This window comes from Balaenoptera musculus, chromosome 3 (assembly GCF_009873245.2).
Source record: "Balaenoptera musculus isolate JJ_BM4_2016_0621 chromosome 3, mBalMus1.pri.v3, whole genome shotgun sequence".
NCBI lineage: Eukaryota > Metazoa > Chordata > Mammalia > Artiodactyla > Balaenopteridae > Balaenoptera > Balaenoptera musculus.
Window position 1 is genome coordinate 165,210,703 of NC_045787.1, and position 17,643 is coordinate 165,228,345.

General features: G+C 50.5%; 1 protein-coding gene across 1 annotated transcript in view; it reads left to right on the forward strand.

Annotated features, from left to right (window-relative positions):
* FBN3 (fibrillin 3) overlaps positions 1–17,643 on the forward strand; it is a 90,288-nt gene that overhangs the window by 15,221 nt on the left and 57,424 nt on the right. Inside the window, exons 3-8 of the mRNA XM_036847372.1 lie at positions 13,320–13,460; positions 15,165–15,378; positions 15,514–15,596; positions 16,187–16,285; positions 16,643–16,738; positions 16,985–17,080. Of these exons, the coding sequence (XP_036703267.1) occupies positions 13,320–13,460; positions 15,165–15,378; positions 15,514–15,596; positions 16,187–16,285; positions 16,643–16,738; positions 16,985–17,080 (729 nt within the window). The remainder of the gene's footprint in view (positions 1–13,319; positions 13,461–15,164; positions 15,379–15,513; positions 15,597–16,186; positions 16,286–16,642; positions 16,739–16,984; positions 17,081–17,643) is intronic.

A 17,643-nucleotide genomic window follows, 5' to 3' on the forward strand; every position in this document is an offset into this window, starting at 1 on the left:
AAAGGCCAGGAAACAGACTCTCCCCAGAGCCTCTGGAAGGACTGCAGCCCTGAGGGCACCTTGATGTTAGCCCAATGAAAGCCATTTCAGATTCTGACCTCCAGAACTGTAGAAAGATAGAAGATAGGAAATTGGCATTTAAAAAAATATGTATTTATTTATTTATTTTTGGCTGCATGGGTCTTTGTTGCTGAGCGAGCTTTCTCTAGTTGCAGCAAGCAGGGGCTACTGTTCGTTGCAATGCACAGGCTTCTCACTGTGTGGCTTCTGTTTTTGCAGAGCACGGGTTCTAGGGCTTCAGTAGTTGTGGTGCACGGGCTTAGTTGCTCCGGGGCATGTGGGATCCTCTCAGCCTAGGGCTCAAACCCGAGTCCTCTGCATTGGCAGGCAGATTCTTAACCACTGCACCACCAGGGAGGTCCAAAAATTGGCGCTTTTTAAACCACCAAGTTTGTGGTAATTTGTTACAGCGGCCATAGGAAGCTCATACACCCTCCAACCTGGGAGGAAGTTTCCAGCCGATCAGAGGGCAGAAGGCATCTGACAGATGCCGCATGACCATTACCTCAAGTTCAAAGCCCCGTGGTTTGGACACAACCAGCACATCTGCCCTAATTGTCTCCCAGAAACCAGTGGCCAGGTCTGCCCTCCCTAGTGACAGAGAGAGGATTGTGACTTTAGAAATGTGACAGAACCATCAGAGGTACAGGAAATGCATGACTTGTGAAATGAAATGGCCGCCAGCAATTATTCATCCTACAGCTGCTTAAACATCCAGACTTCTCTCCATCAAGAGAGAAAACAAAAACCAAGAAAAACTCTGAGCTCTCAATGAAACTAACATGATATCATGTTTCTGGAGCTGCCCTGGGGAACAATGATGGCAGAGGAATCAGACTCACCCAGCCCCATCCCTTCAGAGACAGAGGGCGAAGGTAGAGAAGGAATTCTGCCAAAAGGCCGGGCTTGGATGAGCTCAGCAGTGAGACTGTGGCCTCCATATTTTTTTCAAAAATTGTGTAAAATACACATAACATAAAAGTTACCATCCTATTAGCAGATGCAAACTATCATATATAGAACAATAAACAACAAGGTCCTACTGTACAGCACAGGGAACTCTATTCAATATCCTGTGATAAACCACAATGGAAAAGAATATGAAAAAGAATATATATATATGCATAACTGGGTCACTTTGTTGTACAGCATAAATTAACACAACATTGTAAATCAACTATACTTCAATAAAATAAATTTAAAATATTTTACCATCCTAATCATTATTTAAACTATTTTAAAAAATGTTCCCACTTTATTGAGGAATAATTGACAAATATAATTGTATTGATTATAAGTGGACTGTGTGATGATTTGATATACATATACATTGTGGAATGATTTTTAAGTGCAGTTTAGGGCTATTAAGTACATTCACATTGTTGGGCAACCATCCCCACCCTCCATCTCCAGAACTTTCTCATCTTCCCAAACTGAAACTCTGTCCCCATGAAACACTGACTCCCCAGCCCCTCTCCCAGCCCCTGGCCCCCACCATCTACTTCCTGTCTCTACGGATTTGACTCCTCTAGGGACCTCCTGTGAGTGGGACCATACAGTATTTGTCCTTCTGTGTCTGGCTTATTTCACTGCGCATCATGTCCTCGTGGTTCATCATGGTGCAGCAGGTGTCAGAATTCCCTCCCTTTTTTAAAAAAAAATTATTTATTTTATTTATTTATTTTTGCTTGCATTGGGTCTTTGTTGCTGCACGTGGGCTTTCTCTAGTTGTGGCAAGCGGGGGCTACTCTTCGTTGCGGTGCGCGGGCTTCTCAATGCAGTGGCTTCTCTGTTGTGGAGCACAGGCTCTAGGCACGCAGGCTCAGTAGTTGTGGCGCACGGGCTTAGCTGCTCCGCGGCATGTGGGATCTTCCCGGACAAGGGCTTGAACCTGTGTCCCCTGCACTGGCAGGCGGATTCTTAACCACTGTGCCACCAGGGAAGCCCTCCTTTCCTTTTTAAGGCTGAATAATATTCCATCATATGGAGCTGGAGTGGGTGGGAGAAAAAGGAACCCTCCTACACTGTGGGTGGGAATGTAAATTGGTACAGCCACTATGGAGAACAGTGTGGAGGTTCCTTAAAAAACTAAAAATAGGGACTTCCCTGGTGGTCCAGTGGTTAAGACTCCATGCTTCCACCGCAGGGGGTGCAGGTTCCACCCATGGTTGGGCAACTAAGATCCTGCATGCCCTGTGGTGCTGCCAAAAAACAAAACAAAACAAAACAAACCTAAAAATAGAGCTACCATATGATCCAGCAATCCCATTCCTGGGCATATATCGGGGGAAAACTCTAATTCAAAAAGATACATGCACCCCAACGTTCATTGCAGCACTATTTACAATAGCCAAGACATGGAAGCAACCTAAATGTCCATTGACAGATGATTGGATAAAGAAGATGTGGCACATATGTATGTACAATGAAATACTACTCAGCCATAAAACAGAATGAAATAAAGCCATCAGCAGCAACATGGATGGACCTAGAGATTATCATACTAAGTGAAGTAAGTCAGACAGAGAAAGACAAATATCATATGATATCGTTTATATGCAGAATCTAAAAAAAAAATAATATACAGAGGAACTTATTTACAAACCAGAAATAGACTCACAGACTTAGAAAACAGACTTATGGTTACCAAAGGGGAAAGGGGGGGGAAGGAGTTTGGGATTAGCATATACACACTACTATATGTAAGGACCTACTGTATAGCACAGAGAACTATACTCAATATTTTGTAATAACCTATAAGGGAAAAGAATCTGAAAAAGACTATATCTATATATGTATATACATACATATATAGATATATATAGGAATCACTTTGCTGTACACCTGAAACTAACACAACATTGTAAATCAACTATACTTCAATTAAAAAATTTTAAAAATATTCCATCATATGGATACCACATTTAGTTTATCCATTCATCTGTCAATGGACACTGGCGTTGCTTCTACATCTTAGCTGTTGTGAATCATGCTGTTTTCAACATGGGTGTGCAAATATCTCTTCAAATGTGGCCTCCACACTTTGACCTGGAATGGTTGACCCACCTCCCCCACTGGACTTCCCTGAGCCCATGCCTTGTGTCTGACTCTGTCCTCAGGTGAGGTCCCTGAGAGTGTGGTCCTAGGGTCCCCTGAGAAGGGGGTCACCTTCTCAGCCTCCTCCAGATGAAATGAAACAGGTCCTCAGCAGGCACAAGCTGCTTATACACTTTGGTGACCTCAACTCTGCAAGCCCACGTGGGCTCTGCTGGTGTGCTGCCCCAGATTGGAATCTGGAGGGTTCAGGACACACTGGATGCAGAGGGATTGAAAACACTCTTGGGCTTCCCTGGTGGCGCAGTGGTTGAGAATCTGCCTGCCAATGCAGGGGACACGGGTTTGAGCCCTGGTCTGGGAAGATCCCACATGCCATGGAGCAACTAGGCCCGTGAGCCACAGTTACTGAGCCTGCGCGTCTGGAGCCTGTGCTCTGCAACAAGAGAGGCCGCGACAGTGAGAGGCCCGCGCACCGCGATGAAGAGTGGCCCCCGCTCGCCGCAACTAGAGAAAGCCCTCGCACAGAAACGAAGACCCAACACAGCCAAAAATAAATAAATAAATAAATTAAAAAAAAAAAAAAGAAAACACTCTTGTGTCACACCTGTTGTCAGTCAACAGGCAAACAGTTTCTCTCAGGGGCTCGGGTGAGTGTTAACTGATAGAACCAACTATGGTTTGAATTGCATCCCCTCCTCCAAAAGAGACATATTGAAGTCCTAACCCCCAAAGGAAGTCCTAACCCTAACAAAGAATGTGACTTTGTTTGGAAATAGCGTCTTTACAGAGGCAATCAAGTTAAAATGAGGTCATTAGAGTACGCCTTAAACCAACATGACTGGTGTCTTTATAAGAAGAGAGAAATTAGGATGGAGAGACTGTTTTAAAGTGCAGGTCTTAATCTGCAGGTATGACAAAGCCAACATATCAGGAGACAACTGCCATTGAAAAGGTACATTGTTACTCACAGTTGCTAAAAGGAGGGGGCACAGTACGCCATGCAGGGCCACGTGGAGAAGCACCAGGGTTGGTCAGGAGACCTATGGAGCAAGGGGGAAAGATGGGAAAAAGGCTTTTATTGTGGTTTCCCGGGGAAAGGCCAGGCAATGCAGGGTAAGTACACTTGAGATTGGCCAATTTGAATAATTTCAGCAAGCTCTGGGCATAGGGACTGGCTCTAGCTGTCTGGCACCTGGCCCTGGGGTGATTATGGTGGAGGAGAACTTGATAAAGGAGGTGGTTGAGGTTGTGGGCTCTGGATTGGTTGGTTTGCATTTGAAAGGCACACTGGCAGGTGAGCCTAGGAATTAGTCCTGGGAGGGGCAGTCCCTGAGTCAGCAAGGCCTCGGGTATCAAAGCATGAAAAATACAGATAACAAAGAGACATGCTTAATACGGAGACAGACACACACAGAGGGAAGGTAATATGGAGATACACGGGAAGAAGACAGCCATCTACAAGTCAAGGGAAGCCGGAGGCTACCAAAAGCTAGAGAGAGACCTGGAACAGATCCTTCTCTCTCATCCCTCAGAAGGAACCAACTCTATTGATACCTTGATTTCACACTTCTGGTCTCCAGAACTGGGAGACAATAAATTTCTATTGCTCTAAGTCACAAAGTTTATGGTACTTTGTTATGGCGGTCCTAGGAAACTAATATAAAATCTTTCTAGAGGGTAGTTGTGTAATAATCACATAAATATTTCTCTGTTCTTGAATAAAAATAAGACTGAATACTATTCCATTGTATGCATCAACCACATTTTGTGTATCCATTCATCCTTTGATAGACACTTGGGTTGTTTCCACCTTTTGGCTAGTGTGAATCATGCTGCTATGAACATAAGTGTGCAAATATCTTTTCCAGACCCTGATTTCACTTCTTTTGGGTAGATCCCCAGAAGCTGAATTACAGGATCATATGGTAGTTCTTGATTTAACTTTTCATGGAAACACCATGCTGTTTTCCACAGCAGTTGCACCATTTTGCATTCCCACCAGCAATGCACAAGGGTTCCAATTTCTCCTCATCCTCACCAACACTAGTTATTGTCTGTTTTTAATTTAACTTAATTTATTTTTTATAATAGTCATCCTAGTGGATACGAGGCACCATCTCACTGGCATCACAGTTAAAAAGCCTCTCAAAAGTACAGAGTGGTTTTCTGTTGTCTTCTGGCTTCTGGTGGTGCTAGATGAGAACGCTCTCCTTGGATTCCCTCTTGGTTTTCCAATTCATGACATTCCAGGTGTGGCAGGCATGTGTCTCTTCTCGGGGGTGCATAATGGGGGGAGTCTGAGAATCAGGAGCCCTTTCCTTCAGAGACACAAGCCTGTCTTCAGCTCAGGAAATGTTTGCCCATTGTGGTTATGTGGCTCTGTCCCCTCTGTCACTTCCAATTTCTCTTTCTAGAGTGTCAGGAAGAAGCCCTCCCATTTGGGAGCTCCTGCCTTGGACGTCCAAGTGCCTTTTTGTTAAATTTATTTTTTAATTGAAGTATAGTTGATTTAAAATGTTGTGTTAATTTCTGCAATATATCAAAGTGATTCAGTTATACATATATAAACATTCTTTTTTAAAAAATATTCTTTTCCATTATGGTTTATCACAGGAAATTGAATATAGTTCCCTGTGCTATAAGTGGGACTTTGTTGTTTATCCATTCTATATATAATAGTTTGCTTCTGCTAACCCCAAGTTCCCACTCCATCCCTCCCCCCACCACCTTGGAAACCACAGGTCTGTTCTCTATGTCTATGAGTCTGTTTCTGTTTTGTGGATAAGTTCATTTGTGTCATATTTTAGATTCCACATGTAAGTGATATCATATGGTATTTGTCTTTCTCTTTCTGACTTACTTCGCTTAGTATGATAATCTCTAGGTTCATCCAAATAGGATTATTTCATTCTTTTTTGTGGCTGAGTAGTATTCCATATACGTACCACATCTTCTTTATCCATTCATCTGTTGATGGACATTTAGGTTGTTTCCATGTCTTGGCTATTGTGAATAGTGCTGCTATGAACATAGGGTGCATGCATCTTTTTGAACTACAGTTTTGTCTGGATATACACCCAGGAGTGGGTTGCTGGATCATATGGCAACTCTATTTTTAGCTTTTTGAGGAACCTCCATACTGTTTTCCATAGTGGCTGCATCAACTTACATTCCCACCAACAGTGTAGGAGGGCTCCCTTTTCTCCACATCCTCTCTAGCGTTTGTTATTTGTAGACTATTTTTATTTTTGGCTGTGCCATGCGAACATGCTTGCAGGTTCTTAGTTCTTAGCTCCCCAACCAGGGATCAAACTTGGGCCCCCTGCAGTGGAAGCACGGAGTCCTAACCACTGGACCGCCAGGGAAATCCCTGTAGATTTTTTAATGATGGTCATTCTGACCGGTGTGAGGTGCTACCTCATTGTAGTTTTGATTTGCATTTCTCTAATATTTAGTGATGTTGAACATCTTTTCATGTGCCTGTTGGCCATCTCCAAGTGTTTTTTTGACCAGCACTTCTTCCACCTCTCCTCCAGGCCAGCACTTTTGTTGTCAGCAATGGCCATCCTTCCTTGCCCTGGGCTGAGTGACCACTCGACCACATGATGGCTAAGTCACATCTGCCACCCCCAGAGGATTCTTAGCGCTCCCCCAGAGCTCCCTGCATGCTCTTGTGGATGTGCTGCTTCCATCCTCCCCATCACTCTGGCTTCAGAGGGATCACGGGGGACAAGTGGTCCCCTGTGCATCTCAGGCTCCTGCTCTCCAGTGGCTGATCCTGTCGAGGGTTGTCATTACCCATGCTTCTCCACTCTGTCCCTTGTTCCTTCATGAGACAGGCTGGTTGGGTGGGAGGGGACAAGGGTGACCATATATTGGTAAGTATTGAAGCTGAATGATGGCGCCATGGAGGCTCATCACACTGTCTATATATTCACTCTACTTTTGTATATGCTTGACATTGTCCATAACAAAAAGATTTCTAGAAACCCTGCATGATGTCTAGCGTAGGATGACCCCTGTACCAGGCTATATCCTGAAGCACTGTCTGAAATGACCAAAGGTCTAGCCCCTGTAAGTCCACCAGCAGGCGACTAGGTAAATAAATCGCAGTTCAGCCCACCAAAGAGTCCTCTGTAGACATAAAAAAAAAGGAGCGAGTTATCTCGGAACTGACACAGAAGCAGTACCGAGATGTCTTAATAAGTGAAAAGAGCAAGTACATTCATAGCAGATTATTCACAAGAGCCAAAAGGTGGAAACAACCCAAATGTGTGTCAGCTGGTGAATGGATACACAAACTATGGTCCATCTATACAATGGAATATTATTCAGCCATATAAAGGAAGGAAATTCCTATACATGCCACAGCGTGGATGAACCTCGAAATCATTATTAATAGTAAAAAAAGCTAGATTGAAAGGTTACATATTGTGTGCTTCCATTGATATGAAAAGTCCAGAATAGGCAGAGCCATAGAGACAGAAAGTAGATTATTGGTTGCCAGGGGCTGGGGGGAGGGGATAATGGGTACTTGATTTCATTTTGGGGTGATGAAAATATCTTGGAACTAGATAGAGGTGATGGTTGCACAACGCTAATTGTGGACTTTGGTTAATTTGATGTTATGTAAATTTGTATCTTAATTTAAAAAACAATAGGAAAGATACATGCACCCCAATATTCATTGCAACACTATTTAAAATAGCCAAGACATAGAAGCAACCTAAATGTCCATCAACAGATGAATGGATAAAGAAGATGTGGTACATATATACAATGGAATACTACTCAGCCATGAAAAAGAGTGAAATAATGCCATTTGCAGCAACATGGATGGACCTAGAGATTATCATACTAAGTGAAGTAAGCCAAAGACAAATATCATGATATCGCTTATATGTGGAATCTAAAAAATGATACAAATGAACTTACAAAACAGAAATAGACTCACAGACATAGAAAACAGATTTATGATTACCAAAAGGGAAGGGGGGGAGGGATAAATTAGGAATGTGGGATTAAAATATACACACTACTATATATAAAATAGATAACCAACAAGGACCTACTGTATACCACAGGGAACTATACTTAATATCTTGTAATAACCTATAATGGAAGAGAATGTAAAAAAAAAGAATATGTATATGTATGTGTATATATATATATATATATATATATATATATATATATATATATATATATATATGAATCACTTTGCTGTACACCTGAAATTGTAAATCAACGATATTTCAACAAAAATTTTTTTAAAAAGAATATATATATGTATAACTGAACCACTGTGCTATACACCTGAAACTAACACTATCATGTAAATCAACTATACTTCAACTAAAAAAAATAAATTCAAGGTAAGTTAAAAAAATAAAAAATAAATTTTATCCCGGTCCCTAAAATAAATAAATAAATAGATAGGGACTTCCTTGGCGGTCCAGTGGTTGAGACTTCACCTTCCAGTACAGGGGGTGCGGGTTCGATTCCTGGTCGGGGAGCTAAGATCCCACATGCCTCATGGCCAAAACACCAAAAAACATAAAACTGAAGCAATACTGTAACAAATTCAATAAAGGCTTTTAAAATGGTCCACATCAAAAAAAATTTAAAAAAATTAAAATATATATACATACATATATAATTTAAAAAACAATAAAAATGATAATCATTAAGAGGCACTTATTTGGTTGACAAGTAAAATAAATGTTTACACAAAGAAAAAAAGGAAGGATGGAACAATGCATATGGGGGTTAACATTTGTGTTCATTGTTAAAGAGAAAAGAATATATATGTTTCTGTATCAAAGAGACACAGGATTCTGCTGTCTCCCTCTGCCCAGGAGATTGAGGTTTGGGGCTTTGTGACCTGGATTCAGTTCTGCCTGTGATCTTTACTGGCTCTGGGGACAGGGTGAGTGCCTTGGGGCTCTGTGCCTCCGTTTTCCCATCCGTGTAATGGGGATAGCAGAGTCTGCCTTGGGGGTCTATTGTGAGAATGGTTGCGGGGGAGCTGTCATTCCTGGAGAATCAGATGGGGAAGCCCTCGGCGTCCAGCTGCTGTCTCTGCTCCTCCCAGCCTGCTCCTGACCTTCCCGGGAACTCCAGGACCGGCCACCTCCCCAGCCTCATTCCCAGGCATCCGGCCAAAATCCCCGGCCAATGTGCTCCATCCTCCCTGAGCCCAGCTGCTTCCCGTGCTCAGACAAAGAGAACTCTGTCCCCAGACCACCAGGCCTGGGCAGGATCAGTGCACCCCACACAGCACACACTGCACTCCCATCCCCCCCACCGTGTCTCTGTCCCCAGCCCTGGCCCTGTGCCCCTGGACACGCTCTGCCAGCCCTGGCTCTGTCCTTCCCTCAGGCCCACGTTAATGGGGCATTTCGGAATCTTCTGCTCCTGGACGCACACAGTTGAGTTCTGTCTGCAAGAGGCAACTCCAGGACAGCACAGAAAGTTGGGGTGGGGGGATGTGGGGAGAAACAATAGAGCTGGAATGACTTAGACGTCCCATACTGACCCTACAGGATGACAACAGTGTGGAGGTCCTCAGGGTAGCATGAATGGTGTGGCAATGTGACAGGGACAAGTGACGATGAACAAGAACAGGGAGTGATGGAGACAGTGTGACAGCAACAGGTGACAAGGAGGAGACAGCAGGACAGCAACAGGTGACATGGAAATAAGAAAATACCCTAGGGATTGGTGTAATGTTGGTAGGGCAGCCATATGACGGTGACAAGGGACAGTAAGGAGAGCGCTGCAGTGAGAGATGACAATATTAAGACACTGCCGTGGTAATGGGTGACAGGAGGGAGATGGTGGGGCAGGAAGAGTGACTGATGACAAGACGGGGACAACACAACATATAGGACCTTTGCCATCTCCTTGGCCATCAGGTGACTCAGATGATCTTTCCCCGGATCTGGAAAGTGCCCCCTTCACGAGGCGGATCCCATGACAAAACAAGACACCAGACCCCATTCTCCCAGTTCCCTTGAAGCAAGATGGGGACATACGCCCCCCCACAGTCCTCCAGCCAGGTAACTCTGCCCCAAACTTTGATGGACACTGGCGTCAGAAGCCGGGCCCCCTGGACTCCGTTTTGCTGAGGGTGGCACTGGTTTCCAGTGTCCAGGATCATTAAGCACCATTTGAGCCCGGGGAGCAGAGAGGGGACGGATGGTGTTTTGGTGGGACCCGATCTGTGGGCGATTTGGTGGTGACTCTGCTGGCTGCAGAACCCCCAGGCTTGGGTCTCCAGCCTCCCAGGGATTCTGCACCTGACCAAGGGTTCTTTCTGCCGTGACCGATTTCTGCTGCTTGCAGTTTAAGAATCCTGACACCCTGGGTGACGGTACAACTGTTAATGGGTGACAATGTCACAGCAATAAGGTAAGGGTATAACAGTGACAGGAGACAACACGAATGTCCCAGGCAGTGGAGCAAACCAGAAAACAGCAAGGTGTCCCATGGATGGGTGACAGTGAGAGGGCGACAGCAGTGGGTGACACTGACAGGTGACCCTGTAATAGGAATTTGGTGGTCATGCAATATTGACAGGGAGACTGTGTGAATGCTCTACCCTTATGACAGTGTTGGGGTGCACGAGGATCCTGGAGGAGGAGTGAGAGCCTAAATGTCTCTCCATGACAGTGTGATGTAACAGTCATCCTATCGGTAATGGACACCAGTGTAGCAGACTCAGGCAGTGGAAGGCAAGGTGGTGTGACAGTAGTGAGGAGGGTGCAGTGGCAAAAAACACTCACTCCCTGCTGTCATTAAGAACTTCCACGTGTCACTGAGACTTCCAACAGCTCCACACCGCCTCTGTCTCGCCACACTTGATGGATTCCTTCTACCCTGGCTTCCGGAGAGCGGGTAGGGAGAATTCTAGAAGGAATCACTGCCTGATCTACCAGCCTACCTCTGGGTTTAGCCATCGAAGTATTGGTCATGCCGTGTCCCTGGCGTGGGACTGTACCTCCCCACATTCCACACGTATGCTGAGCTGCTTCTGGGGCAGCCGGAACCTATCCCAGTGCCCGTGTAAGGCACAGTTGGCGGCTGAAGAGCAGACCAGGGTGGACCTTGGCAAAGGAGCCTAAGAAGCGGTGACACAGGCGTCCCCGAAAGCTGGCTCATCCACGACAGCCCCCGGGCCTTCCCACGCTGGAATTCCACACCTCTGTCAACTTGATCCTGGGGTTCCTTTCCTAGCTCACTCTCCCCACACCTCACCTCCCCTCCTGACCGTCCTCACTGGCCCCGGAAATCCCTCTCCCTCAGCCAGGATGCCCTGAATCTTGTCCCCAAAGTTTCGCTCTGCCTCATGCCCCCCTAGCCCAGCCCTGGAGCCCTCACTGCTCCCCAGACCCAGTTCTGGACCCCACAGAGCAGCCTTCAGAGTGACTCCTCTTCCTGGAAGCCCACCATGGCTCCCCTCAGAGGTGGGGGGATACTACTGAGGGCTCCTGGACTCTGCTTACCCCTCCAGCTTCCCTCTTGCCCTCCTTCCCTTTTCTCCCCTCCCCAAAAGCTCCAGTTTTGCTCAATTTGCGCATGTTCCATACTCTCCTGTCTCTAGGCATTAGCCTGTCTTTCCCCCAACTTTTCATATTTGCTCTTTTCCACTGAGCCTTCAAGGCTCCCATTCCCAGGCAGAATGCTCCTTTCTGGGCTTCCCTGATGGCGTAGTGGTTAAGAATCGGCCTGCCAAGGCAGGGGAAACGGGTTTGAGCCCTGGTCCGGGAAGATCCCACACGCTGCAGAGCAACTAAGCCCGTGCGCCACAGCTACTGAGCCTGCGCTCTAGAGCCCGCGAGCCACAACTACTGAGCCCGCGTGCCACAGCTACTGAAGCCCGCGTGCCTAGAGCCCATGCTCCACAACAAGAGAAGCCACCACAATGAGAAGCCCATGCACCGCAACAAAGAGTAGCCTCCGCTTGCCGCAGCTAGAGAAAGATCGCCCGCAGCAACGAAGACCCAACGCCGCCAAAAATAAATGAGTAAAAAAAAAAAAAAAATAGAACGCTCCTTTCTTTCCCCCCTCCTGGGGTCCTTCTCTGTGGCCCAGGAGTGTCATAGAGTCCAGGTCTGTCTCTTGGGACCCATATTGGGAGATTATAAAAGTTATCTCTCTCGTAGAGTTTTTTTGGTGATTAAATGAGATAATGTGTATGAAACTCTTCACACCAAGTCTGGAACATAAGCACCTGCTAAATATCACCTCAAACTGTTATTTGCTATTTATTTATTACATTCCAGAAGTACTTTGATGGAGGCGTGATCAGCACAATCAGCTTTGGGAATTCAATAGGGTAAACTAACAATTTCAGTGTGGGGAATGGATTTTTGAACTGGGCTTTGCCAGATGCATAGGAGTTTGCTGAGTGGAATAACAGCCTCAGGTTCAACAAACAGCTTCTGACTAATCTGCAGATTCAGGCTCACTGGTCTGGTGGTGTCTGTTCTCAGAGGTGGGAAAGTAGTGGGGAAAGCTAGAAAGTTTTGTTTGGATATAAGCTCCAGCTAGGGAGCAGAAATTCTGAAATTCAGCCCCTGTGACAGGTGGAGAAACTGAGGCTCAGAAAGTCTAGAACTTCTGGATTCTTAAACTCTTCATTTTGAGAATCCGATGAAAAATGTGGACCTCCTCTCTAGAAAATGCATCTTTGGCCAACGTTTTGCCTACATTTTTAGGGGCTTCCGGATCTCAGTCTAGTTAAGAATCCAGGCCCCAGGCGCCAGGTAAGTTTCCCAAGTCACACTTGGAATTCTCCTTGCCCGAGCGAGGAGGCGGCGGCTCAGGAGGACGTAGGAGTGGGCCTCCAGGTGAGTCCCGGGACCATTCAAGCCTGGTTCTCTTCCAGGCCACCCCAAATCGCAGCCCCATCTGAGGGCACCGCCACTCAATTTCTATCCGAAAACGTGGTCCCCCCAGCCTCCCCACGCCGCGTCTCAGCCCACGCCTACGGCTCTATACCCCCCGCCTACGGCTCTATACCCCCCATCCCATTTCTTCAGCCCCTCGGAGTTTCTCCCGGAGCCCCAGGCCCTCCCCCAGCTCCAGCCCCTCCCTCCGCCCGGCATCGGAGCCCCCGGCCCCCGCCCCGGGAGCTTCAGAGGTGCAAACGCGCCCTCCCCCAACTCCTCCCGCCCCCGACTCCCCCCGTGTGGCAGCTCTGGGCTGGGCTCGGCGGGGTCGGCCTCTCGGTTTCGCGTTCCCGCCCCGGGCCCCCGGCGCCGCGCCGAACCGGCCCTCCAACGCCGAGCCCCGCGCGTCCGCTCGCCGCGCCTGCCTCCACACGCGCCGGCTGGCAGGTAGGGGAAGCGCGGGACCATCGGCGGGCGGAGGAACCGGAGAGCAGCGGGTGAGGGGCAGGCAGGGGCGGGAGGAGGGGGCCGGGGCGACGGAGGGGGAGGGGATTCCTTTGTTTGCAGCCGGCAGCCCCGGACCCAGCCCCTTCCCCTCCCCGCGCTCCGCTCGGCGCCGGCGTGGGGCGCGGGGACCTGGCGCGGGCGGGAGGGGCTCGGCCCGGGTGCGGATGCGGGCGCGGGCGGCGGGCACAGCCGGGCTCTGACCCGCAGGTGAGGGCGGAGCCGAGCATGGTCGCGGCTCCCGGGCCTGCGTACCCGGCCCTGACGGGTGGAGAACGCGGCTGGCGGACTCTGAGGACGCGTGCCCCCTCCTCGTCGGCGGTGCCCGGGATTCCTCGCTTCCCGCCCCCCGCCCTCCCCCGGTTACCCCGTGCAGTGCGCGCCGTCCCCCCGCTCATTCATTCCACAAACTCCCGGGCGCGGTTCTCAGAGGCAAAGTGGGGGGTGAGGGAGGAGTTGGATCAAGCCAGGCCGGAGATGGAGGCCCCGTGGGCCCTGAGTCCGCCTAGAGAAGGCGTCCTCGGAGTGCAAACCAGCCGGGACAGCCTGGGAGCAAGAAAGGGGTGCCCCTCACCAGCCGGGCCGATTCTTTCTCTCTTCCCCGTCAAAGGTGACAAAGGTCTTTTCTTTCTCCAAGGACCTTGGGACCACCAGGTCAGACTCTCATGTTACCCCAAGGCCCAGAGAGGGGCAGCCACTGGCCCAAGGGCACACAGCAGACTCCCCGTCTGTTCTGCACCCAGGCCCAATTCTTCTCCCTGGTGCGGAAAGTGGGACTTGAAAGGGGCCCCCCATGAAGGCCACTTAGTCTGCCTTTTGTTCCCTGAGGGTTCATCTTCCATCCTCCTAACCTTTGCCTGGTTATCTCCTCTGCCAGGATTGGACGTGTCCCCATCGCCTCCCTCCCATCCTTCCAGGTCCTGGAGAGAGCCAGCCACCTCCTCTCCTGGAGGGTAAGGTACCCTTGATCTTCTTTCCCTCCCTCCCCTCTGCCTGGGCTTCAGCTCCCACTCAGCCCCTCACTAAATGTGTGATGGCCTTTGTTTGCTCCTCTGTGAAGTGGGCACAAAAGCTGTCCCTTCCCTGCTGGGCAGAGGGGTGTTCTGTCCTTTGGGAAGTTCCAGCCTGTGCCCCCTGCTCCTGGAATCCCTTCCTCTCATCCGGGTGCCTGCCCCAGCCTCTTCAACTGCGTGCTTCCTCTGGGGCCCCTGCAAGTCCTTCCACACTCCATCAAACACCCATTTCTGCCCTTGTTCCTCCCACTTAGAGCCCTTCAAGGGCTCTCCATTGCCCTTGACGTACAAGTAGAAGCTCCATTACACAGGTATGCACTCCTGAAACACCTTGGCTGCCTGCCACCCCCTCCCCTCCACTCAACGGTCCACGATCTTCTTGCCTCTGCTCTCAGTGTGCTGTGTCTGCCCCGACACCCTTCTCTTGGATGACTCCATCGCTGAGACATCACACCTCCTCCGAGAAGCCTCCCCTGACTGTTCACCTGCTTGCGGGTCGGGGTTGGATGCCTCCCTGGGCTCCCACAAGCCCCCAGTTTCTCCATCCCGGCAGCCGTCCCACTGCTTCTGGTTCTCCTGGGTGCCCCGTGGCCAAGGGCTTCTTGCTGAGGTTGACTCTGCTTCCTCTCCGCAGCCTCCAAGGGACACGTCATGGTTCTGGAGGGTCTGTGCTTGACAAGGAGAAGGGCCGGCACCCACACCATGGCCCGGGACCCCTTGGCTCGGCTCCTGCTGGCCTGGACCGCCCTGTCGTGCGTGGCGGGTGTCCACGGCCGTTGGGATGGGGCCGTGGAGCCTGCAGGTCTCGGACGTGTGCGCAGGCGTGGCAGCCCAGGCTTCTTGCAGGGGTGTGTGGTACCCGGGATGCTGAGAAGCCCCTGGGGTGTGGGCTGGGCTGGGCTGTCCTGCTAGGTTGGGGGGGATGAGGCCCAGGGGATGTCCAGCTGGGCAGGGGCTCACCAGCCATGCCTGCTCTCCTGAAGGCCGAATGTGTGTGGCTCCCGATTTCATGCCTACTGCTGCCCCGGCTGGAGGACGCTGCCCGGTGGGAACCAGTGTGTTGTGCGTGAGTGTCGCTCCCTTCCGGAGGTGGGGGGCGCAGGCAGGGGACACTGGGGCAGTTCTCTTACTTACTGCCAGCAAGTCCAGCCTTGTTTAAAAGTGGACTTGGCCTGGGACGTCTGGCTAAGCCACAGGAATGGCCCTTGCTTCTGTCTGCAGGCTCCCAGGGCACCCGCCCGTGTTTCTTTGTCGTACAACTTCCCTTTGTCTGTCTGCTTGTTGGTCCGTCTGTCTGTCTCAGTCTCTGTCTCTTTCTGTCTTGGTCTCTCTCTGAGTCTCTGTCTCTCTGTGTCTGTCTTTTTCTCTGTGTGTGTGTGTCTCTCTCTCAGTCTCTCTGTTTCCCCACTCCCACCCCATTCTAATGTGTCTAGAATCCAACTCTGCTCCCAGGAGATGCCCCCTCGCCTCCTCCCCAACAGTACAGCCAGTGCCCCAGCACCTCCAGCTTCTGTCCTTACTCCTCAGCGTTTCTGACCCAAAGAGCACCTCTGTCTCCCAATGGATCCAGCAGAGCCTCGGCCCCCGGGGCACCCATGGGGTGGGGATGGCGGAGGATTCGGGTCCTGGCGTTGACCGTAGCCTGCTACCCTCCAGCGGTCTGTAGGCACGCCTGCGGCGAGGGCTTCTGCTCCCGACCCAACCTGTGTGCCTGTGCCGATGGGAAGCTGGCCCCCAGCTGCGGGGTGAGCCGAGGTGAGCAGGAAGTGACCCCCCCCAGGACTTCCCTGGAGGTCCAGTGGGTAAGACTCTGCGCTCCCAACACAGGGGACCTGGGTTCGATCCCTGGTCGGGGAAGATCCCGCATGCCGCGTGGCGAGGTCAAAAAAAAAAAGTAAAAAATGAAAAAAAATTATAAGCTTAAAATAAAATAAAGAAAGAAAGTGACCCCCCCCCCCAGGGGTGGGAAGAGAAGGTGAGAGGCTTCCCGAAGCTTCTGGGAGCCCAGGCTGGTTTTGCTGAAGGACCAGAGCCAGGCTGGGCGCACCTGGTCCCGGCGCCTTTTACGTGCATCTCGGGGCCTTCCTGTGTGTCCCTCTTCCCCGCCCGCAGGGTCGGGGTGCAGTGTGAGCTGCATGAATGGGGGCAGCTGTCGAGGGGAGTCCTGCCTGTGCCAGAGGGGCTACACGGGCACCGTGTGTGGGCAACGTGAGTACCCACCACGCACACCTGGGCTTGGGACCCCAGAGGTCAGGTCTCTGCTGCCACCTGCCCACCGCCCACGGGTCAATCCTCTGGGACCAGGATTGGAGGGGACACACTCATTGTCACAATCTTATCTCTTGGTCTGGGCCGGATTGTGGGGATTTCTGGGTGAAGGAGGGCTCGCCCGGGCCCCAGCGCCCTCTGCTGCGGGGGGACCTCAGGCCACACACATCCCCACTTCCTCCACAGCCGTCTGTGACCACGGCTGCCACAACGGGGGCCGCTGCATCGGGCCGAACCGCTGCGCCTGTGTGTACGGCTTCATGGGGCCTCAGTGTGAGAAAGGTACCAAGCTGAGCACGGGGCAGGGGTATGGGGGGAGGAGGGCTTCCTGGCAGCCCCTGAGACGTGGCCAGGCCCTGGGAGGGTCCAGCTGACCTCCTTCCTGCTGTCCCTGCTGCTGTGAAGGGCAGAGAAACTGTGCTCCAGGGAAGGGAGTCACGGAGGGCTTCCTGTAGGAGGGATAAGTCGGAGTTCATGAGATGGACACGCCCCCTCATGTTGCATCCTCACTGTTGAAATGATCCCACGGGCTGAGGTGGGTGGAGGTCACCTGTTGGGAGGCTGTTACCAAGACAAACACAGTGGAAACAACAATGTTTTGTGAGAAGTTGGATGTTGGGGGGTGGGGTGGGCAAGGGGAGGGATGGAAGCAGGGACAAATCCCAGGTCTGCTCTGAAAACTGGAGGGAAGGTGGTGCAGCCGGGGGTAGGGAGGGGGAGGACCCTGAGGCTCAGTGTTGGCCGAGGAGCCTGTGGGTCACCCAGGAGGCAGCTGGACACCCAGGCCTGGGGCTGCCCCATCCACGGGGCTGAAGCCCAGAGGATGGTTGAGGTCCTTGGGGAAG